At 52.9% G+C, this 24,364-nt stretch overlaps 1 protein-coding gene and 1 long non-coding RNA gene across 5 annotated transcripts in view; one reads left to right on the forward strand and one right to left on the reverse strand.

The window, feature by feature from the left end:
• ACOT7 (acyl-CoA thioesterase 7) overlaps nt 1-24,364 on the reverse strand; it is a 100,969-nt gene that overhangs the window by 37,246 nt on the left and 39,359 nt on the right. For all 4 annotated transcript variants that reach the window (XM_040263287.1, XM_040263286.1, XM_040263288.1 and 1 more), the window contains exons 2-5: nt 19,924-20,041; nt 12,232-12,388; nt 7,585-7,676; nt 2,994-3,108 (exon numbers count right to left, since the gene is read on the reverse strand). In XM_040263287.1, coding sequence (XP_040119221.1) covers nt 2,994-3,108; nt 7,585-7,676; nt 12,232-12,388; nt 19,924-20,041 — 482 coding nt within the window. The remainder of the gene's footprint in view (nt 1-2,993; nt 3,109-7,584; nt 7,677-12,231; nt 12,389-19,923; nt 20,042-24,364) is intronic.
• Nucleotides 9,407-11,135, forward strand: LOC120880144. The gene is made up of 3 exons (XR_005724964.1): nt 9,407-9,726; nt 10,579-10,814; nt 10,897-11,135. It is a non-coding gene; the product is annotated as an uncharacterized LOC120880144 (long non-coding RNA).

Below are 24,364 nucleotides of genomic sequence, written 5' to 3' on the forward strand. Positions count from 1 at the left end.
GGAGGCAGGGTCCAGGCCCAGCCCAAGAATGAGGGGATGGTCTGACTCATCAACACCCCAACTGTTGAACTTCCCTGGTGGTTCAGTGATTAAGAATCCGCCTGCCAATGCAGGGGACATGGGTTCGATCCCTGGTCTGGGAAGATTCCAAATGCCACAGAACAACTAAGCCCAAGAGCCACAACTACTGAGCCTGCGTGTGGCAACTACTGAGCCTAGGCACCCTGGAGTCCATGCTCCACAAGAGAAGCCATGCAGTGAGGAGCCCGGGCACCGCGAGGAAGAGTAGCCCCTGCTCACCTCGACTACAGAAAGCCCATGCACAGCAACAAAGACCCAGCACAACCAAAAAAAAAAAATAAATAAAAAAAGACCCCAGCTGTCCTAGCAATGGGCACACTGGGGACAGTGGAGATCAGACTTCAAGGTGAATACTGCTTCAAACCCAAAGGCCAGGGAAGAGGCAGAGATAATTTCGTCATAATCCCGAGAGCCCCCAGAATGGATGGTGGGTTATAGGACCAGACAGTCCCTACGCAGTTAAGGCTGGACAACTAATGGTCATGAACTGAAGAGTTCAAGGTAACTGTATTTTGTCTTGTCAGATGGAGGAAACACAGTAAGAAAAACTGGGCTTCTAAAAAACTCCCAGACTCTCTGAAAAGACACCTGAAAGATGAACTTGGACCCTCGCAGGGGTTGCTAGGCAACAGCCACAGAGATGAAATCTGATTCTGACTGTCAAAGTAACGGAGAGCTGCAGATCCAGGGGGACTTGCGGGTGGTGGGGTGGCAAGTCCAAGGTCAAGCCTGCCTCCTCAAGGCGGGGCGGGGGGCCTCCCGCAGGGAGGGGCACAAGTGTTAGGAAACCCCAGTGCCAAGTGCACAAGGCAGTGCTCGAAAACCCTGCAGAGAACGGGTATGTGACTTCTTTAAGAAGTGGTTAAAAGTCAGTCCCTATTGCCGAGAAAGATGCATTTTTATTAGCGCCAGAAGAGGCAAAACTAAAGAGCTTATAAAAATCTATCACAAAAGCTTGAGATTCAGAATGCCATCTTACAGTAATATCACTGGAGAGTAAGAGATCCTAAAAAACACTATGTATCAGATTTACAATCAGAGGAAGGCAAACAGAAAATAATCTCATGAGTGAAGGAGTTTAAACTGATTGAAAACCCTGAGTAATTTTAGTTTCCCAGACAGTCAGTTAAAGGAGTAAGCCAGGATTAACCCCATGGCCCTCAAAGCCCGAGACTGCCTTCAGCCCCAGCTTCTGTCCCAGCACTGGCCAGCAATCGCCCCAGGACGAGTGGATTCAGTCCTCAGAGGCCAGCCAGCACCTCTTCCCAGCCCCTCTCTTTGCTGCTTTCGAGCTGACACTGCTGCTCCCCTTCTGTCTCTGACAAGGACACTGGTCACTGGATTTGGGGCATCTCAAGATCCTTAACTTGATTCCATCTGCAGAGTCCCCCCCCCCCACGAATCAGGGTGCAATCACAGGGCCCAGGGACTTGGTGCGATCTGTGTCCTGAGGGGAGGGAGTTGCCATTCAACCTGCTCCAGCCTCTCTCCCAGGAACTCCCCCAACACCAAGTCTTTGTCTTTCTTTAGACATCGCAACCCCCCCATGTCCCTCTGTGCCTTTCCTGACCTGCCTGCTCATCCACCCTCCTGAAAGCAGAGCCTGGGACTGAGCTCGCTGACCGCCTGTGGCACATGCCCAGGGCCTGGACACACTGGAGTCATCACGAGAGCCTCAATCTTTCCAGCCCTGGCCCTGGAGCCCACCACACTCATTAGCGGGAGAGGGGCAGAGCCCAGGGCTCATGGAGCAGCGGCATCGAGTGAGAAAGGGGTGACCTGGGGCCGGTCCTTAGACAGCAGGCAAGGGCCGGATCAGGAGCCACACCACCTGCACGCAGGGCCCGTGAGGTGCTGCTCTGGGATCCAGCATGGAACATGGACACTCACCCTGGGAGCCCGGCCAACACGGAGAGGAGAGGACACACAGCCCACACTCCATGGAGGAAGATGTGGTCAGGTGTGCACAGAGGAGGGTGACGTGCAACACCAGGCTAAGGCCCCAAGGCCCAGCCCTGAATCTATTCCATCAGGGACTCCCTTACCTATTGGGACTGTCGAGAGGTTTTGTTATGGCCGCAGCCCTCCAGGCACCAGGAGGAAGCAGCCGTGAGGAGCCGGGCCTGGCAGAGTTCTCTGCGCCCCAAGCTGTCTGGGCGCTCAGAGTCCGTCTACTGAACCCACGTCTGGGCAGTGGGCCCGGGAAGAACAATGTGGGAAATGCTGCTGCCATTCTGTGGGGGTTTTTGGCTGTGTTGGGTCTTCCTTGCTTTCTGCGTCTGCTTTTCTCCAGCTGCGGTGTGCACGCTTCTCATTACAGTGGCTTCTCTTGTTGTGGAGCACAGGCTGTAGGTGCATGGGCTCAGTAGTTGCGGTGCAGACTCTAGGGTGCTCAGGGGGTTTCAGTAGTTGTGACTCCTGGGCTTTAGAGAACAGGCTCAATAGTTATGGCTCACAGGGTTTTAGTTGCTCTGCGGTATGTGGGATCTTCTCGGATCAGGGATCGAACCTGTGTCCCCTGCATTGGCAGGTGGATTCCTATTCACTGCGAGACCAAGGAAGTCAGCCATTCTGTCTTTTTTATAAGCTAGAAATCCCATAAAAAACGCACTCCAGGTAAGCTAGAGGGACAAACTCTTCGTGGCCAGGTGTGCATCCCTCTGCCCAGGCAGCGGGGCCCCTCCCCTAGGGGGGCCTCCCGATCAGCACTCCATGGCAGCAGATACACTGAGGCCTTCAGGCTTGTCCCCCAGCCCCATAGTCAGCTGCGCCACTTGGACAGGACTTGCGAGATGCAGGGTCAAAGGGATGGTTCCCCACAAGACAGCACCTGGGGACGCATTGGCCCCAGCAAGACAACGCTCATGAGCAGGCCTCGCCGCCTCGGCCCCAGGCTGCAGCCCGGCTCCTACCTGGGTTCAGGGCGGGCTGGACGATGTCCCCGTTGCGCCACTTGGTCTCCATGCGCTCCAGCTTCTGGGCCTCATAGCGCTTGCGGCCCTCCTCCTCCTGCTCCTGCCGGGAGTACTGCGGGGAGGGGCAGGGTGGGAGAACAAAGGAGGGTCAAGCCTGGCCCCCAGGTCGCCTCCCACGTGCCCCTCCTTCCTGCAACTGGAACTATCCCTTCTTTCTCTGACAATACATGCACGATACAAATAATGAAGACACAGAGGAGGGGGAAATACCACGGAGACCTCCCTGGACGAGACAGTCTGGGTCAGATGTTTGAGTGATGTCCTCCCTGGAACTGCTTTTCTACCCATGTGTATAAAAGGTTCTGCCGTGCTGTACGTGAAGCTCCAAAGTCACAGCCTTCCCTCCTCTCAAGTATCACCCTGCCATAATTTATGTGATGGATCCATAATATCTGGACACTTAGTTTTTCACTATTAAAACATCACACTGATAATCTCAGCCACTTTCCATGTTATATATAGCTGCCCCAGTCCTTCCTAGACACAGAACTAGAGAGTCGGGGAGCCCCAGAAAGGCTGCCCCCAAGACCAGGAGAGAAGAGGGCAGGTCCCCGTGTGCCCCAGACACTGGGCAGCTTCACTCCGTTGACTCCCAGCCACTCAAGCAGGCTGCTGGTATATAAGGAGCACCCACCAAAGCTCTCCTGATGGATCATGGGTATTCTGATCCAAGAAGGTAAATATAAACATGAAAATAAAATGTGGCATAATGGAGAATGTTGCGTCTTCTGGTGCCCATTGCCCTAGGGCCCAGTGCAGGCAACACCCTCTGTCCTGGGATCCATCGGGGAGGTCTGGGGTCCTCAGGGCCTCCCTGCTGACCCCTGCCTGGCCACTCTTCTGACGGGCTCTGACCTCTGCCCTTCCATCCATTCCACTTGCATCTCCCACTCAGCCCATGGAGAAACAGCTGGCCTTGGGGCCCTGCGTGCTCTTCTCTGACCCTGCAATTTCAGACCTTCTTTCAAAAGCTGGTTTTAAATATCTTGCTTTTCTTGCAAGTGGCTCAGCTGCAAAACCACCCAAGTCTGAACACATTCAATGGCTTCATTACCATCATCTTGGGCTTGAGAGTCCGCCTCTGAAGGAGGCTTTGAAGGGAGTGGGGTGGTATGTCCAAAAGAAACAAAGCACAGTGGGTCTTGAGGGCACCATGGAGCCCCAGCCTCTCCCTCCACAGACAGACGATCCCTCACGGCCCACCACACAGGGCAAGGCCTCCAAGAGCAGAGACTGTGCTGTGCCTTTCTAGGAAAGCAGAAGGACGACTTAACGTGTCCTCAAGAAATGCCTTTAAAGAGATTTTTTAAAAAAGAGCCAACCTCCCCGGGCTAATAAATCCTCGTGTCCAGCAGGGTCATGAGACCTCTGCACTCACGTGGGGGCTGACAGGGGCCCTGGCTCTGACACCAGCCACAAGGACCAAGAAAACGTAGCCTCTTCACAAACCAAGGCCTCCTGCTGACTTAACATCTGGGGACACATCATGAGAGCATGCTGACACCCACTCATCCCCAGGGGCTCATCAGACTCAGCTGACTCGAAGCAGAAGACTGCCCAAACATGCCAGGCAACAGTCTGAGTGAGCCTTTTGACTCAAGCTCACATTGACACACCAATAAAAACCAGAGTCCACTCTCCAGTGCTCCCCCAGCCTCTCGGGGGCCACAGCTGTCCCCAGGCCACCAGAGGTCTCTTGATTCATCACAGGGTCACTGAAGTCCCTGGTCCCTGGGGGACGAGGTGGAGCATAGTGACGAAGTCCTCTCTGAGTGACACCGCAGGAGACAGCTGGGCTTCCCCAGGAAGAGGCACTCATGTGGTCGATCCACACACACACATGTACGTGTGATAGCAGTGTGTGTGCACGTGTGCGATGTATGCTCTGTGAGATATCTATGTATATGTATGTGTGGGATGTATGTGGGATCAACATAACATACCTGCATGTGTGAGACACGTAAGATACACACACAGAGGCAGAGTGATGTATGTACTCAATAAATAACCACTATCAGTGCGGGGTCCGCCAGAGGAGGCTAGCAGGACCTAGGAAGCCTGATGGTCAAGCTCCCAGCACCTGAGTGTCTGTGCTCCTGGGAGTCAGAGCCGGGCTTTCCAGGACTCAATGGGCTGTGCCCTGGAAAACAGCAGATCTATATGTTGAGTCAAGAGAAGGCTTGTTCGTGGGCCTAGCACATGTTGGGGGGGAAGAAAACGCAAATAAATATTAGCAACGGCTGCAGCTGTAAGCCACACAGCTTCTCCCATCTGGAGCTCTCTCTGTACCCAGTGGAATGCTTCCAACACCCCCTGCAACATGGGCAGAGTTGATATTTATGTCTCATCAAACCCGGCTAAACAAAGGGAATGGGAAAGCGACTGGGGGCCCACGCCAGGATGTGGGAGGGAAAGCGGGGGACGAGGAGGGTGACATGCAGAGCTGCCCTGTCCCCGTGGGGAGGGGGATAGGAGCCAGCAGAGCCCAATGTTGCTGGCCCCTCCCCTGCTGGCTAAAAACCCACCAGCTCTCAGCACCCAGGCCCACCCCAATCCCTGCCTCCAGGAGCCAGAAGGAAGCAAAAGCTGATGTGCCTGACCCAGGAATCTTCCTTCAGCAGCAACCCCTGAAGACGTATCACGTGGCTACTGAAGCCAGAGATAAGCCCTGCTGGAGACTTCTAAAACTGTGTAGCATCTGAAAATTAAATCTAAAAGTTAAATAATGGCGTTTGAGTGTTTACATAAGATGTGGCTAATTTAACATCAAGTGCTTAGTGGGAAAGAGGAAAGCGAGGATAAGCACACTTGTACTTTCTAAAGAGACAGTCACTGAGCCTCAGACTCACATCTGCTTCTTGGGTCTTAAAACCCCTTAGTCAGTGCTGCTTGAAAATAACAAAATGGTCAGCAGCAGAGAAAGCAGCTCCAGGAAGAATGTGGTGGGTGGAGGGTTGGGGGTGTGGGTAGGTGGTGCAGACAGGGAGGGAGGGAGAGAGGGAGAGAGAGAGGTGGGCTAGGCCAGTGTTCTGGCTTCAACAGCAGCCTGTCAGAATTCCTGTCCCCGTGGGACTTAGCATGTGACCTATCTGGGAACTAGGGTCTGTGCAGGAATAATTAGTTAAGACACGTGCACTTGTGTGCGCATACACACATACGGAAAGGCAGCCAGGTGACCGCATAGGCAGAGGCTGGAGGGATGCGACCACAGGTCAAGGAATGTCTGGAATGCCTGAACCAGACGACACAGGAAGGATCACCTCCGGCCCAGAGCCTCCGGCAGGAGCGCAACTCAGCCGGCACTGTGATTCTGCACTTCTGGCCTCAGAACTGGGAGAATGAACTGCGGCTTGAGCCCCCAGGCTGTGTCACAGGGGCTCCCGGGAAACTCAAACAGATGGGACGTGTGGGAATCTGGCCCCGGGCACCTGCCCTCTCCTCACATGTGGAGGGACAGGCAGCCCGGAACTACGGACACCACCACCCTGCCCTCACAGTACCAAACCCAGGGCCACCAACCAGATGCAGACCAAGGTCTGAGCACCCTTCCCGGTCCATGTGGAGAGAACGCCTGTCACTGGGAATGCTGTTCAAAAGTCTGGACTCAAGGGCAGCTGGAGCCCAGAAGCTGAGTGGCCCTCCCCCGACTCCCCAGGGCCTTGACCGGGTAGGCAGCGTGCTGGTCAGACACGAGCTATGGGCTGGGAGACCCCCACCTGGCAAGGTGACAGGGAGCAAGCCCCCATTGCCCTAGGCCTATGGGCGGTGAGGGGACACGACAGAGAGTGGAAAGGGCCTGTGGCAGGGGGGCAAGGAGGAGGAGACTAGGGAGTGCTCCTCCTCGAGTGTGATATAGTCCCTAACTGCCTGGGTCCCCACTTTACTGTTTCTTCTATGGACATCTCAGCCACAGAAAAAAGCTCCCTGCAGGGGCAGACACAGCTAAGTCAGGCTCAGGCCTCTCTGAGAATAGCCCGTCCTTGTAGGGGTGAGAGCAGAGCACCCAGCCTCCAGGGAGAGCGGGTCGCAGATGTCCTTGGAACATCCAGGGGTGAGGGTACCACAGGAGGAGGGGTGGGGCGCTGTGAGGGGAGGAGTTAAACCCCTCTATCAGCTATCAGCCTCATTTCCCCCTCGGAACGCCTGCCCCCCGAGCCTGTCTGCAGTGGGGCACCTGGGCATGAACACGACGAAGTCTCTTCATGCATAGACGTGTCTGTCCAGAGAAAAACCCAACGAGAGAAACCAAGGAAGGAAGTGGACATGGCGGGAGAGATAGCAGGGCTGAAACAGATGTCTCAGCCTGTCTCCCCAGGACTGTGGTCTCCCCTAGGCAACCTGCGCAGTTCTGTTGCCCATCTTGCCTCTGACCAAGGCCCTCCAAGGGGGGTCTGGTATCCGCAGGGCCCAGGCCAGCTGCTCTGGCCTTCTCTGTATGAAGGGACGTCTCTCCCCCTATGCCTCTAAATCTCCTAAGACTTGGTCCCCCCTGCCCTCTGCCTGGGAAAAGTGGGCAGGGTCTCCTTACCACAACCGGAGGCACCTCCAGGACCTTGTCCACATTCTTCAGCGACAGGGGCACGTACCACAGGGTGGCCTTATTGGTCAGCTTTTTGGTACCTTCAAAGAAGAAAGACATGTGAGGAATGGCCTGGGAGCCGGCAGGGTGGCAGGCAGGGCCAACACCACCTCTGGCCCCCACCCCCAGGCCTCCTTCAGCCTCGAGGACAAGTGTGGGCACAGACTAGGGGGAAGCGCGGGCCCCAGCTGGGGAGCCCCTGCCCCAGCATGCTGCCCCACACTGAGGCTGCTGGGAAGATTTCAGATCTTCTGGTCTAAGCTGGGAGGCCTGCCGGCTTTCTAGGACTTTCTAACTCAGAAGGCCCACATCTGGAGGGCGCCAACTCCAGGCAAGCCTCCAAGGAGCCTCCAGAGGGAGGGGAAGGGAAGGGCTAGGGCAGGGGGTGGGTGGGCAGATTGGCCTTGGCCTCCTCCCAGGGAAAATCAGGACAAAGACAGGCTGGGCCCCATCTCCACCGAGAGATCCCGGCTGACGGATCTCACCGTAGAAGGCCCCGCTGAGGAACTGGACATCACAACACAGAACAGGAACGTCCTCTGAAGGACCCATCCGCTGGATTAAAGGCCACTGAGAAGAGCTCTGGGTGGGCAGGAGGCAGCTCATGGATGTGAGGCTGAGGGTCATGGAGGTGGGGTCATGGGGCACAGCCAGAGTACAACCTGCCCCCCACCAGGCTCCCCTTCCCAGTAGGGGGCCCACACCAGGCACAGTTTGGGGGACTCAGCCTCACTCCAGATGCTCCCAAGTGGGGGCTGAGAGAGCGCTGTGGGCTGCTGGCTTCAGCTCTGGAGTGAACGGCAAGAAACAGAACCCTCTCTGGGCAGTGAGCCTGGCCTCAGGGCAGAGTGGGGCTCCCAGGGCAGGAGGGCTGTCTGGGCTGAATATCACGGGCCAAAAGAGCCCAGAGATCCCTGGGTCCACACCCCTCACTTGTGCAGGAGGAGACTGAAGCCCAGAGAAGTCAAGGGGCTTGCCTACGTTCATACAGAAGCTCGATGCCTCCCAGATCCCATAATTTCAGGAAAGTATTAATGTTTGCGAGGATGCCTGTTAAAAGTTGCCTCTTTGACGTGGAAGATTGCATGTAGCAGAGAACAGAACTTCAGGACAGAGAGTAAGTAGAGTAGAGGAAGCAGCCTGGGGGCCTGGCCCTGAATGCCTCCTACCAGTTCCTCCGACCTGCTCCCCGAAGGCGATCATGGGGCCTCCGTTTACTCCCTTAAACTAGACCAAAGGTCCAGGCCGAGCCCTGGCAGGTCGGTAAGAAAGAGGGCGAGGCCCACCAGGACATTTCCACAGCACCACCAGGACCACAGGCAAACAACATGGAAAAATATCTTCACTGCTCTGTGATGGAGAGTGATTCTGACAATCTGCTCTGGGGAGTAAAGATTTCCTGTCCAACTCAGCTAGAGCCAGCCTGATGGCCCGTTTCCACGGAAACGTCGAGTGGCCCTCCTCCAAACCCAAACGAACACCATGGAGCAAATGAGGCAAAACACTCGAACTGTGCTTTCTCTATCATTCAATAAAACCACCAAAAGACAACGGCAGCACTGAAAATATCTATTCTGAAATTATGAGGCTCCCAGACATTTTCTGGAGCACTTCGCAGCAATCACATCCCAGTGAACTTAATATTTTGACAGTTGCCGGAGATGAATGAGCAAAGGTTTGCTGGTTGTCTGCCTGGGCGCATGCTCGCCCAGCTGCCTCCTGAAGGCGGCGCGGCCCCGAGTGAAGGGGATGCACAGAATGGGCCTCCAGGGGCTGTGAAATACAGAGACGGCACGCGAGCAGCCTCCTGGCTCAGCCTCGTCACCTGTCTGTTTGCCCAGCTTGGTCTCCCTACCTGGCCATGTTCAAAGCCCCTCCGGGCAGCCCTGTTCTGGACCAGGCAGCCACACGGCCTGCCCTCACATCCCAGCGGACACGCAAGCAGAGACGCATCAAGGCAGAAAGACCTTGAGACACGGGGTCCCAGGGTAAGAGAGACTCACACAGACCCAAACATGGAAAGACGGAGAGAGGATGACAGAGACACACGTGGTGCCAAGACCCAGAGGGGGACCCGGATGTGAGATCAAGGTGGGAGGAGGGCGCCCAGACCTGCAGCAGGGGCTCGTGGGCAAGGCGACCAAGCCAAGGGGAGAAGACGCAGCCCCAGGGCTCCAAGCGTCCACATCCACCCCGTGATCCAGCTTCGGGTTTCTCCCTTGGCCTCGGCCCTCCCCCGGGTCACAAAGCTGGGCAGTGCTGGCCGGCCCCTCCTCTACTGGGCCTCTGTCCCCCTCACATGCCCGCTGTTCCGGGAGGCTGTGCTCTGCAAAGCCACTTCTATCCTTGGGGCAGCTTAGACTCTGTGTGCCCACCCTTCAGGGCCAGGGCAGCTGGGGACTGTGTGTGTGTGTGTGTCTGTGTGTGTGTGTGTCTGTGTCTGTGTGTCTGTATCTGTGTGTGTGTCTGTGTGTGTGTGTCTGTGTGTATGTGTGTGTGTCTGTGTGTGTGTCTGTGTCTGTGTGTGTGTCTGTGTCTGTGTGTGTCTGTGTCTCTGTGTGTGTGTGTGTCTGTGTCTGTGTGTGTGTCTGTGTGTCTGTGTCTATGTGTGTCTGTGTGTGTCTGTCTGTGTCTGTGTGTCTGTGTGTGTGTGTCTTGTCTGTGTGTGTGTGTGTGTGTGGTGTCTGTGTGTCTGTGTGTGTGTGTGTGGCGGGGTGGGGAGGCACGTGGAGAGCATCCTAACCACAAAGCAGGGGGTTTCGTGTTGCTAGCACTGGGTGAGCACTGCCCACTCCTGCCCACAGAGTGAGGGTCCTGCAAAGAAAGAAGAAAGCGGGCTGGAGCACTTCCTTCTAGACAGTGCCCCCTGCTGGCTTCCTCTCAGCACAGGAGAGACTCATCCACTCCCTCCTTCCCTCCTTTCTTCCTTCCTTCCTTCAGCAGGGACTGAGTCCCTGTCCACCATGAGCCAACAGAAGCTGCAGGGGCAGGGGACATACCCACTCCCCTCAGACATCAGCAGTCCAGCGCCAGCCTCCTGAGCCTTCCTCTGCAGACACCCAGGCTGGTGACCAGGCAGTTGACAGCATCACCCTGATTGTGACAACCAAGTGTGTCCCCTTGAAAACCAGCTCTGGTGGGAGGAGCCAAGATCCCAGGATCCCTGCCACTCGGGAGAGGTGAGCTCCAGTCTGAAAGCCCAAGAGGCCCCCTGTCCCCTGCCTCTCGTCCCCACTCAGTGTGATGCCATTCTGTTCACAGGCTTCCTCCCTGGCCGAAGCCTCTAATGTGCAGAAAGGGGGCCTGGATGACAGGAATCTGTAAAGCAGGCCCCTACTCTGTTTTGAGACACCAGAAAATTGAGATGAAAAAACCAGCACTGCTGAAAGCACTATCGACTAAGTGTGAATTTCAAGAGAAGCAGGGAGTGCAGCCAGCCATTTCCTCCCTTGGGTCCTGAGTGGGGAGGCTCCACTCCCATCTCAGGCCAGGAGAGCAGGACTGGGTCACTGTGGTGGGGATGGGCATGGGGGAGGGAGGTGGGGGGGATGGGAGGGGCCTTCTCTGGGATGGTGGGCTGCTAGCCCATGTGGGAAGTCAGGACCAGAGGACCCCTTTCTGTGCCACAGCCTGAGACCAGCATCCAAGGTCTCTTTGACGCTGGAGCTGCTCCAAACACAGAGCTCAGGCCACAGATCAGGACATGGGGCACAAGCCAGCTGACCGCTCCCCCGCCCCAGGTTCTGCCTCAGCTGCACCATTCACTATGCGGTGGCTGGGCCTGCTGCGGTCATCGGAATGTTCCAGATGGGTAACTGAATGCCTGGCCTGTGTGGGGGAGAAGCCTGGAGCCCCATGAAGATCTCTGAGCATAGCACTCTGGAGGCAGCCATGGCTGAGGACGGGGTGTTAGAGGAGGGGCAAGGACCCAGGCAGCTCCCTCCCCCAGAGCCAGCAGGGCCTCTCTGGGCGGGACACCGGGTGGGCTGGGATGAAGAGCGGGGCAGCGAGGGCACCAAGGGGGCTGCCTGCCTCATGAGCATCTCGGTTATAAAAAGCAGCGACTGAACGGGAGCCACACTACCCTGCAGCGCCCAGTGGGGGTAGGAAAAAGGGTTTCCATGGTTACCACTCTGCGGAAGAGAATATTCAGATCAAACCCGAGTCAAAGGTTCACCCAGTGAGCACCAGCCCACAGCCTGGCTTGCAGGGGCCCCCGGGGAGCAGAGCAAGGGCCAGACCAGCGTGCTCCAAGGAACAGTGAGGGGCCAGGGGGCGGGGGCGGGGCACTGGGTGCACATCAGCAGGGCTGGAAGGCAGCTGGTGCCCTCCCAGCCCGCTGCCATCCCTCTGCCCAGCCCAGTTGGCTGCCAGCCCCTACCCCAGGAAGGCAGAGGGAGGGCGGCCGCACACCCGGCTCATTGCCTAACTAGGCCCGTGCCCCCGTTTCCCATCTGCAGAGCGAGGACGCAGCCATCGCTGCCCACAGGTGGAGGTGGGAATGCAGGGAGCTCAACACAGACAGTGTCAGGATGAGCCAGGAGCCATGGCTGCTGCGCCTGCCCCAAGGCCACCATCGCTGCAAGCGGACGTTACCTGTGAGGATGTTCTCGGACATCACATGCACCTGCACCTCGACCGAGTGCTTGGAGGTGTAGGTGATCTCCGCGCTGACGTGCGCCACCTCGCCAATGCACATGGGCGACAGGAAGTCCGTGCGCTCCACCCGGGCCAGTGCAGCCACACAGCGCTCCTGCAAAGACCAGAGGCGGGTCAGTCATCCCAAGGCCCCACCCTGGACATGGTCCCCTAAAACAACCCTTGGTTTTTTCCCCACGGTTACAGTAAAGCAAGTCATGGGACTTCCTTGGCAGTCCAGGGATCAGGACTCCGTGCTTCCACTGCAGAGGCATGGGTTCCATCTGCTGGTCAGGGAACTAAGACCTTACATGCTGGGTGGTATGACCAAAGAAACAAAAGTTTTTTTTTAATAAAGAATAAACTAGAGCAAGTTACTGTCAGCATGCACTCCTAAATGCAAAACCAGGAGACGAAGCACTGCCTGGGGGGCAACAGGGCAAAGCCGTTGATGCAGGTGATCCTGGGTGGTGGGGTTCCAAGCAACTTCTCTTTCCTGACTTCTACAAAGGATACTTATTACTCGCAAAATGGAAAGTGAAAAAAGGCATACATATTCATTATGGAAAACTTGGGAAGTACAGAAAAGTAGAGCAGGGAAAATTCACCCCTCCCATCAAGAGACAACCACGCCTTCTACTTTGGGATCTTTCTTTCCAGGCTTTTTGTCCCAAGAATACGGGTTTTACTGGTTCACTTGTCTGCCTGGCTCCTCGTTTTGCGGTTTGAGGCATATAGTTGACACTCATAGTCATGCTTAATTGTCACTTATACTCACCTTTAGTTGCCATATATAATCTCACCTAGCTGTGTATATGCTAAATATCCACTTTCACAATCTGCTTTTTTCACCCAACAGGAAGAAAAATAACCTGCCCATGTTATGACAAGCTCTTAGCAATCACATCCCTTTTTAAAAAATGTTCTTTATCCTTTAGATACATAACCCATTCTCATGACCCAAAACTCAAAAGGAACAAGAAGGCTTACATCCCCAGCCACGAGGGGAACCCTTGGGAGCTCACGCTTCATGAAAATGAGGGACTCACTTCCTCCTTCCTTTTCTCAACACTTTCTACAGCTGCCATTTTGCAATATTCCACTGCAAGGATATTTTTTTAATGGCAAAACAGAGTATTCTTCTGTTAGATTTGGGTCAACCTCAATTGCTTCTTATTATGTATAACCCTGTGAGGAGCTTTCTTTTATCTAAATCATTTTTGGTCCTGCGGATGGTTTACTGGGCAGAAGCAAACAAACACCTCACCAAGTATTCCCATAGTGCTTCTCAATAGGGCAGAGTGCTCGCCGGGCCCCAGCACCTCTCCACACCAGCACGGAAAATCAGGTGTTTTTTCGTTTTTTGGCCTCACCATGCAGTGTACAGTTTGTGGGATCTTAGTTCCTCAAGGCCCTTGGCGATAAAAACAAGGAGTCTTAGGACTTCCCTGGTGGTCTTGTGGCTAAGACTCTGAGCTCCCAACACAGAGGGCCTGAGTTTGATCCCTGGTCAGGCAACTAGATTTCACATGTTGCAACTAAGAGTTCACATACCACAGCTAAAGATGCTGCAGAACTAAGACCTTGTGCAGTCAAATATATATATATATACACATATGTACATATGAAAGAAAGCGTGTTGCAAAGAGTTTTAACCACTGGATGCCAGAGGACTCCTGAAAACCAAGTTTTTGTAGGTTCAGTTTTTATTGAGGTAGCATTGGTTTATAGGGTTTCCCAGATGGTAAAGTGGTAAAGAACCTACCTGCCAGTGCAGGAGAAGCAAGAGGCATGGGTTCAATCCCTGGGTCAGGAAGATCCCCTGGAGGACGCGGCAGTCCACTCCAGCACTCTCGCCTGGAGCATCCCATGGACAGAGGCAGCTGACAGGCTGCAGTCCCCAGGGTCAGGAAGGGTCGGACATGACCGCGCGCGCGCACGCACTGATTTATAACACTGCATGAGTTTCACGTGTGCAACATTCTGTTTCTACTTCTGCACACCCTACAGCGAGCTCACCACCAAGAATACAGCTTCCATCCATCGCTGAGCAATAATCCCTTCATCCACCTTGCTCCTGGCCCCCCTCTACTTTGCCCCTTCCTCTCTCTGTGAAAGTGGCTCAGTCGTGTCCGACTCTGCGACCCTATGGACTGTAGCCTACCAGGCTCTCTAGTAACCAGTTTTCTGTCCTCTGTATCTATATGCTTGTGTTTGGTTTGTTCATGTATTTTTTGTTTCTTTCTTTTTTATATCTCACCTCTGGGTGAATCACAAGGTATCTGTCTTTCTCCATCTGACTTATTTCACTTAGCTAACACCCTCCTGGTCAATCCATGTTGTTGCAAATGGCAAGATTCCATCTTTCTTTATCTACAACATTCCACAGTGTACATATATATACACCACAACTTCTTTTTTTTTTTGGTTGGGCTGTGCAGCTTGCAGGATCTTAGTTGCCCAACTAGGGATCAAACCTGGGCCCTTGGCAGTGAAACTGCAGAGTCTTAACCACTGGACTACCACAGAATTCCCCACAATTTCTTTACCTATTCATTCATCAGTGGACACTTAGGTTGTCTTACGTCTCAGCTACTGCAAATAAGGCTGCCATGAACAAGGGGGTGCAAATACCACTTCCAATTAGTGTTTTCATTTTGTTTGGATAAATACTTAAAAGTGGAATAATCGGATCATATGTGCGTGCATGCTAAGTCACTTCAGTCGTGTCTGACTCTTTGAGAACCCATAGACTGTAGCCCACCAAGCTCTTCTGTCCATGGGATTCTCCAGGCAAGGATGTTGGAGTTGCCATTCCCTTCTCCAGAGGATCTTCCCAACCCAGGGATCAAACCCACATCTCTTACGTCTCCTGCGTTGACAGACGGGTTCTTTACCACTAGCACCATTGGGAAGCCCATCAGCTTTAACCTCTATGCTCTTTGCCACAGAGGCTGCACCAGTTTACATTCCTACCAACAGTATGCAAGGATCCCTTTATCTCCACATCTTCACCAAGACTTCCTATCTGTTGTCTTTTTGATGACAGCCATTCAGGCAGGCGTGAGCTGGCATCTCATGGTGCTGATCTGCATTTCCCTGACAATTACTGACAGTGAGCATGCATCTCTTCACACGCCTGCTGGCCATCTGCACATCTTCACTGGAAAAATGTCTATTCAGTTCCTCTGCCCAATTTTTAAATGGGTTGTTTATTTTTTGCTGTTGAGTTGTAATAGTTCTTCATATATCATGGAATCAGCTTCCTTTTCAATCCACATTAACCAAATGACACTAAAGATAGTCCTATGTTTGAATTTCACTGCCAATCACAACACCCAGCACTTTTACGACTTTCTATCAGAATCAAGAAACCAGCCGGCTTTTTGAGGACACTGGGCATGCTAGCACAGGTACCCCTGGGCTAGTTGGGCACCTCCCGAGGGTCTGTGCATCCCATGCCAGCTCCAGGCTTCACTTTGGCAGCTGGTCCTCACAGCACCCTCCTGCGTGGACTGGAGACGTCAGGCTGGCAGGTGATAGTTCAAGCCCTGGTGTGTCTGCACCCTTCCCACTGGCCACCTGCCACCACCTACAGCAGCAAAGTACAGCTCTCCCACCTGTGTGAGAACTCATCTGACACCTGGCGAACAGGCCAATTCCCCAGCCCACCCCAAACCCACAGAACAAGCCTCTCGGGAGGGATGCCGGGGACCTCCATGTCTACCCCTTCCCAGGAGAGCCTCAGACAGGCAGGAGTCTGTTCCTATAAAGGTCCTGGAGTCAGGCCCCAGAGCGGTGATGCAGCAGGGGCTGTGCAGGCAAGCACAGCATATGGGTTCACCCTCTGATTCAAGGGGGGCCTGTCCTTTCCACCCCTACCCCACCCCCCCTTACCCACCCACAGTCACATCACCCCTAAGGCTGAAACAACCTGAGGGAATTGCTGGGCTTTCAGCCCTCAGTACATTTGTGGGGATACAGCACCACTCGCTGGCACAAAGTGGGAAAGGCAAGCGCTGAGAGAGCCAGGCGAGAATGAGGGCACAGCCTGAGGGCCCCTTCTGGAATTCTCCAAGCTCTGCCTGCAAGAGGCTGCTATGAAGACCTACAAAATCTTCTAGAACTAACACCAAAAAAAGATGTCCTTTTCATTATAGGGGACTGGAATGTAAAAGGAGGAAGACAAGAGATACCCAAAGTAACAGACAAGTTTGGCCTTGGAGTACAAAATGAAGCAGGGCAAAGGCTAACAGAGTTTTGCCAAGAGAATGCACTGGTCAGAGCAAACACCCTCTTCCAACAACACAAGAGACATCTCTACACTTGGACATCAACAGATGGTCAATACCGAAATCAAACTGATTATATTCTTTGTAGTTGAAGATAGAGACACTCTATACAGTCAGCAAAAAAAAAGACTGGGAGCTGACTGTGGCTCAGATCATGACCTTCTTATTGCAAAATTCTACTTAACTGAAGAAAGTAGGGAAACCCACTAGACCATTCAGGATTGATCTAAATCAAATCCCTTACAATCATACAGTGGAAGTGACAAACAGATTCAAGGGATTAGATCTAATAGAGTACCTGAAGAACTATGGACAGAGGTTCATAACAGGTTGTACAGGAGGTGGTGACCAAAACCATCCCCAAGAAAAAGAAATGCAAAAAGGCAGAATCGTTGTCTGAGGAGGCCTTACAAATAGCTGAGAAAAGAAGAGAAGCAAAAGACAAATGAAAAGGGAAAGATGTATCCATGTGAATGCAGAGTTCCAAAGAATAGCAAGGAGAAATAAAAGAAGCCTTCTTTTGTGAACAATGCAAAGAAAGGGAGGAACACAATAGAATGGGAAAGACCAGAGGTTTCCTCAAGAAAATTAAGAGATACCAAGGGAAGATTTCATGCAAGGATGGGCACAACAAGAGACAGAAACAGTGAGGACCTAACAGAAGCAGAAGAGATTAAGAAAAGGTGACAAGAATACAAAGAACAGTACAAAAAAGGTCTTACTGACCCAGATAACCATGATGGTATGGTCATTCACCTAGAGCCAGATATCTTGGAGTATGAAGTCACAACAGGCCTTATGAAACATTACTACAAACAAAGTTAGGGGAGATGATCAAATTCAAGCTGAGCTATTTCAAATCCTAAAAGATGATGCTGTGAAAGTGCTACACTCAATATGCCAGCAAATTTGGAAAACTCAGCAGTGGCCACAGGACTGGAGAAGGTCAGTATTCATCCCAATCCCAAAGAAGGACAATGCCTTAAAATATTCAAACTACCACACAATTGTATTCATTTTATATGCTAGCAAGATAATGCTCAAAATCCTTCAAGCTAGGCTTCAACAGTACGTGAACTGAGAACTTCCAGGTATATAAGCTGGATTTAGAAAAGGCAGAGGAACCAGAGATCAAATTGCCAACATCCACTGGATCACAGAAAAAGCAAGAGAGTTCCAGAAAAACATCTACTTCTGCTTCACTGGCTATGCTAAAGCCTCTGACTGTGTAGATCACAACAAACTTTGGAAAATTATTAAAGAGATGAGAATACCAGACCACCTCCTGAGAAACCGTGTGCAGGTCAAGAAGCAACAGTTAGAACAGGACATGGAACAACGGACTGGTTCCAAATTGGGAAAGGAGTACATCAAGGCTGTATGTTGTCACCCTGCGTATTTAACTTATATGCAGAGTACATCATGCAAAATGCCAAACTGGATGAAGCACAAGCTGGAATCGAGATTGCCGGGAGAAATATCAATGGTAACCTCAGATATGCAGATGACACCACCTTAATGACAGAAAGCCAAAGAGGATCTAAAGAGCCTCTTGATAAAGGTGAAAAAGGAGAGTAAAAAAGCTGACTTAAAACTCAACATTCGAAAGATGAAGATCATGGCATCCGGTCCCATCACTTCATGGCAAACAGATGGGGAAAAAGTGGAAATAATGACAGGCTTTATTTTCTTGGGCTCCAAAAACACTGTGGACAGTAACGGCAGCCATGAAATTAAAAGTCGCTTGCTCCTTGGAGGAAAAGCTATGACAAACCTAGACAGCATATTAAAAAGCAGAGACATCACTTTGCTGACAAAGGTCCATCTAGTCAAAGCTATGGTTTTTCCAGTAGTCATTTGTGAGTTGGACCATAAAGAAGGCTGTGCACCGAGGAACTGATGCTTTCCAACTGTGGTGCTGGAGAAGACTCTTGAGAATCCCTCGGACAGCAAGGAGATCAAACCAGTCAATTCTAAAGGAAATCAATCCTGAATATTCACCGGAAGGACTGATGTTGAAGCTGAAGCTCCAATACTCTGGCCACTTGATGCGAACAGCCAAGTCATTGGAAAAGACCCTGATGCTGGAAAAGATTGACGGCAGGAAAAGGGGCGACAGAGGATGTGACGGTTGGATGGTATTATCAACTCAATGGACACGAGTTTGAGCAAGCTTCGGGAGATGGTGAAGGACAGGGAAGCTTGGTGTGGTGTGGTCCATGGGGTTGCAAAGAGTAGGACACAACTGAGTGAACAACACACAGCCTCCCGAACCCCTAGTCCCTCACTCCCAGTCCTGGGGCTTTTTCTTTTCTACATCCAGCCTCTCCTGCCAGGCCTGGCTTGGACCCTCAAAGTCTCTCTCAGGGGCTCGGCCCCCACCTCAGCCCCAGACCTTCAGGCCCAGGCCTGTCTTCCTCACAGCCACCAGAGGGCGCTCTCTGAATGTGACGGGTTAGCCCAACCTCAAGGGCGCTGAATCAATCTAAACTCTCAGCAAGCAGGAGAGCCCCTCCCTCACAGCAGGGTCCTACGCAACCCACCCCACTCCTCCCCATACTGAGGCCCTCAGGCCCACGTCCACCCCCCACACTTACCCCAGCCTGGTTCATTCTGCACGCATGCACCCTTACAGCGTGCACACCCATGCGCACATGCACACAGCCCACACGAGTGTGGGACTGGAGGACAGGGGCACGGTAGGCGGCTGGCCGAGGCCCACAGGATCCCGAGGGCGGGCTTCAGAGAATGTCAGGACCCCACAGGGCTGGGGGCCGGGCAGGACCTGGCAGGCTGCACGCCCAGCAGCTGCCCTGAAGCCCTGAGTCTGCAAATCTGCCTCTGCCTGTGCAGCGGGCAAAGAGCAGCACCATGGCAGAAGCTGGTGCCGGCCTGCGGGCCCTGCAGCGCAGGAGCCACCAAGGGAAGAGCCCCCAGACTTGCCAGTGGACCCAGGGTGAGTCAAGCAGGGGACAGATCCGGGTGCAGGCAATGTGACACCCAGAATTAACTGCCGCCCACACAGGCTCTGAGAGGCTGCGGCCTCTCAGACTCAGGAAGCCACAACTCTCCCCACACGCAAGGAGAGGGGCTGAAAAGGTGTCTCTCAGCTTAGTTTCTGGGGGTCCCCAGCCTCCCTTCAATGAGCCCCAAACCAAGTACCAGTCCAAGGGGTCCCTGGTCCAGGGCCAGGGGTTCCAGAAGCCCCCACGGCTCAGGGAAGAGGGAGGGGCAGGTTCCAGGCCCAGGCTCCACTCAGACTCCTGCCCTGACCCCACAGAGTACAACACGGGCGGAGGGGACGGCCTGGATCTCGCAGAGACCTGGCCGGGCTGGCGGAGGGTCCCCAGACACCTACCCCGTTCTGGCTGTTGCAGTGCCGGGTGCTGATGATGGCTCCTGCTTCCTCGATCATCTTCAAGACGGTCCCTCCGTGCACATTGCCGGCCACGTTGGCGTCATCCGGCCGCATGATCCTGGAGGGAGAAGAGAAAGGATGAGCCTCTGGCAGGATGTTACCCATGAACAGCAGTGACCCCAGGGAGAAGGCCCTCCAAAGGCCTGATGGCTCCCAGAGAAGGAAAAGGACCCCCGCTCACCGTGGGGTGCTGATCTGATCTGACGGCCAGACAAGGGGCTGCAGGGTCGTGTTTCCACCGGGGGGCAGGGCAGAGGGGGACCTTCCTGCCCTGGGGTCCAGGCACCCAGCCTGCCAGTGGGAGAAGGCCTCGGCCCTGGCAAGAAGGGATGGCGAGGACCTTCCGCAAAGGCCATGACAGTGACATTGAGGCAGCCCGGCCGTGGGGTGCTCAGCGCGCCTGCCCCTCCTGGCTCCCAGGACCCACAGTGACCCACAGAGCTGAATGAGCAAGGACACAGCTATGACCCTTGGAGAAAGCACACATTCCCAGGACCACCGTCTCTGTCAGGAGTCCCAGAGGAGCTGGCCTCCTGCGGCCACGGATATTCTGAGAACAGCAAACAAATCACAGCATCCAGACCTTCGCCAGCAAGACAAAACATGATTGCTGCCTGCCCCCAGGGCTCCAAGAGAGCGCCCGAGGGGTGGGTTCCCTGGAGTTGAAAGCTGGGACCTCCCCAAGGTCAGGAGGGACTGAAATCACCCCATTTCCCCCAGAGGAAAGGCCATGTCTTTGCAGAGGTCAGCAGCAGGGAAGCCCTGTGAAATCCCTGGAGTCCCAGAAAGCCAGCCTGGTGCTCCTACCTTGGGCAACCCCATGGAGCTTGGCCCTCTCCCAGACACCAATCTGTCTGGCTGATGAACTCTGTCTCCCTAGCCTCAGGCCCAGAGGCGGGTACCAGGCACTGAGTGAGTGTGCAGTTTCCAGGTGCTCAGCATCACCTGGGCCCACCCACCCTGCTCCAGTCTGCTGGCCAGCGTGGCCCTAGAGGCTGGACCCCCCACTCTGGGCCATGGAGCTCCACTGCCCTCCCGGTCTGGCTCCTTCCAGACTTGGAGGCTAAGCCAGGCAGCCTCAGAGATGGTTCCTGTCTCCCAGTCTTACTGGCTGGGTGACCTGAGCAAGCTGCCAAAACCCAGCCACCTCTACATTCTCATCAGTAAAAGAGGAACAACAGCACCACCGCACTTGACTATGGGAAAGACTGAACCACGAGATGGCACAGATAAGGAGCCTGGCACACAGTCAGCAACATAAACACTCACCAGCACTGCTTCCTCCTTCTCTAAGTGCCAGCCAGAAGCCGCAAGAGGGCTGGAGCCTCCAGCATTCAGTCACCGATGCCATTTTCTGGGGAGACCAAAGGCTGTCTGGACCTGTCGCCCACCCCAAAGTCACCCCTTCAGCCTAGGGGGCACTCAGGACCCCTACTTCTCACCTGCATCACTGGCTCAAGGGCAGCAGCCACGGTCACCCAGGCAGTGGCCCGGGGAACCCCCAGAGCACAGGAAAGGAGCCTCATTTGGCTTCTCAAATGCTCATTTTAAAAGATTTTTGAATCAACTCAAAATAGATTAAAAACTTGAACATAAGACCCAAAGCCAGAAAACTCCTAGGAGAAGATGTAGGCCGTAGCAATGATTTTTTTCGATTTGACATCAAAAACAAAGGGTAAAGAAGGAAAAAATACTTAAGTGAGACTACATCAAACTAAAAGATTCCTGCACAGCAAAGGAAGTCATCAGTCAAATGAAAAGATAACCTGTGGGATGTGAGAAAGTATCTGCAAATCATGTATCCGATAAAGCATTAATATCCAAAATATACAAAGAACTCATAAAATTCAAAAGCAAAACAATCCATTTAAAAAATGGGCAGAGGACTGGAATGGACATTTTCCCAAACGAGACATACTGATGGCCAACAGGCCTGTGAAAAGATACTCAACATCATTAACCATCTGCTGCCAAGTCACTCAGTTGTGTCCAGCTCTGTGCGACCCCATGGACTGTAGCACACTAGGCTCCTCTGTCCATGGGATTCTTCAGGCAAGAATACTGGAGAGGGCCTCCATACCCTTTTCCAGGGGATCCTGTCGACCCACAGATCAAACCCCTGTCTTATGTCTCCTGCATTCGCAGCCAGGTTCTTTATCACTCGTGCCACTTGGGAAGTCCCATTAACCATCAGGGGAACGCAAACCAAAACTACAATCAGATACCACCTCACATCTGTCAGAATGACTGTTATCAAAAAGACAAGAAACGTGTGTTGGCAAGGATGTGGAGAAAAGAGAACCCTTGGGCACTGCTGATGGGAATGTAAATTGGTACAGCCCCTGCGGAAAACAGCATGGAGATGCCTCAAAAAATTCAGACTCCAACTACCATATGAACTAGCAATCCCACTCTGGGTACTCATCAGAAGGAAACGAAATCACTATCTCAAAGAGATATCTATGGGACTTCCCTGGCAGTCCCATGGTTAAGAATCTGCCTTTCAATGCATACCTGGGCTCAATCCCTGGTTGGGGAACTTAGACCCCATATGCCAAAGGGCAACTAAGCCCATGCGCCATAACTAGAGAGCCCAAGCACCAGAACAAGAAGCCTGAGCACCGCAACAAAGGACTCAAGGCAGCCGAAAACGTATTTTAAAGACGGTCTCTTCACCCCCACGTTCACCGTGGCATTATTTACAGTAGTCAAAACATGAAACAACCGACTTGCCCACGCACGGATGGATGAAGCAGATGTGGTATGTGTGATTAAAGAGCCTCTTGTTGAAGGTGAAAGAAGAGCGAAAAAGCTGGCTTAAAACTCAACATTCAAAAAACTAAAATCATGGCATCCAGTCCCATCATTTCATGGCAAATAGATGGGGGGAAATGGAAACAATAACAGACTTTATTTTCTTGAGTTCTAAGAACACTGTAGATGGCGAAATTAAAAGACGCTTGGTCCTTGGAAGAAAAGTTATGACAAACCTAGACAGCTTATTAAAAAGCAGAGACATTACTTTGCCAACAAATGTCTGTCTAGTCAAAGCTATGGTTTTTCTAGTAGTCATGTATGGATATGAGAGCTGAACTATAAAGAAAGCTGAGCGCCGAAGAATTGATGCTTCTGAACTGCGGTGTTGGAAAAGACTTGAGAGTCCCTTGGACTGCAAGGAGATCCAACCAGTCCATCCTAAAGGAAATCAGTCCTGAATATTCATTGGAAAGACTGATGCTGAAGCTGAAGTTCCAATACTTTGGTCACCTGATGCAAAGAATTGACTCATTTGAAAAGACCCTGATGCTGGGAAAGATTGAAGGCGGGAGGAGAAGGGAACGACAGAAGATGAGATGGTTGGATGGCATCACTAACTCAATGGACATGAGTGTAAGCAAACTCTGGGAGCTGGTGATGGACAGGGAGGCCTAGTGTGCTGCAGTCCATGGGGTCGCAAAGAGTCGGACACAACTGAGCGACTGAACTGAACTGAAGGGTATATTTTTCCTTAAACTGCGTACTAATGATTATATAACATCAATGTGTCTTGCTCGAGGACTTGTTTCTTCTTAACAGGAACCCATTCCTTCTGGCTAACTTTGTTAAGATGTATGTTGCGTGAGTGGGTCTTGTAAGACCTTTACAACCTTGAGGCATTCTTCGGATCTACTGTTAGTAACCAATTGATAAAGTATATAAGGTCTTGCTAAGACTAGTGGGGGGAGCACTCTTCTGCCCCCTTCTGGTGTCTGTGTCAGAAGATTTCTCTATCCCTTTTTACTTTAATAATAATACTTTTGCCACATGAAGCTCTTGAGTGACTGAAGCTGCGTCTATGGTCCCAAAGCGAAATTTTCTCCTTCAAAGATCATGAATCCAACACCATTCACCATAAGCTATCACTAGAAAAGGCAAAACTATGGAGACAATTTTTAAAAGTCCATGTTTGGACTTGCCTGGTAGTCCAGTAGTTAAATTCATGTGCCAATGCAGGGGTGTGTGCTTAGTCACTCAGTAGTGTCCAATTCTTTGTGACCCCATGGGCTACAGCCCACCAGGCTTCTCTGTCCATGAGGATTCTCCAGGCAAGAATACTGGAGTGGGTCGCCATGCCCACCTCCAGGGGATCTTCCCAACTCAGGGACTGAATCCAGGTCTCCCACATTGCAGGCAGATTCTTTACCATCTGAGCCACTGGGGAAGCCCAAGAATCCTGGAGTGCATAGCCATTCCCTTCTCCCTGGGATCTTCCTGACCCAGGAATCAAACTGGGGTGTCCCACATTGCAGGCGGATTCTTTACCAGCTGAGCTACCAGGAAAGCCCCCAGTGCAGGGGAGGTGAGTTCGATCCTTGGCCTGGGAAGACTCCACATGCCATCA

This window comes from Oryx dammah, unplaced genomic scaffold (genome assembly GCF_014754425.2).
Source record: "Oryx dammah isolate SB20612 unplaced genomic scaffold, SCBI_Odam_1.1 HiC_scaffold_21, whole genome shotgun sequence".
NCBI classification, from domain to species: Eukaryota; Metazoa; Chordata; class Mammalia; order Artiodactyla; family Bovidae; genus Oryx; species Oryx dammah.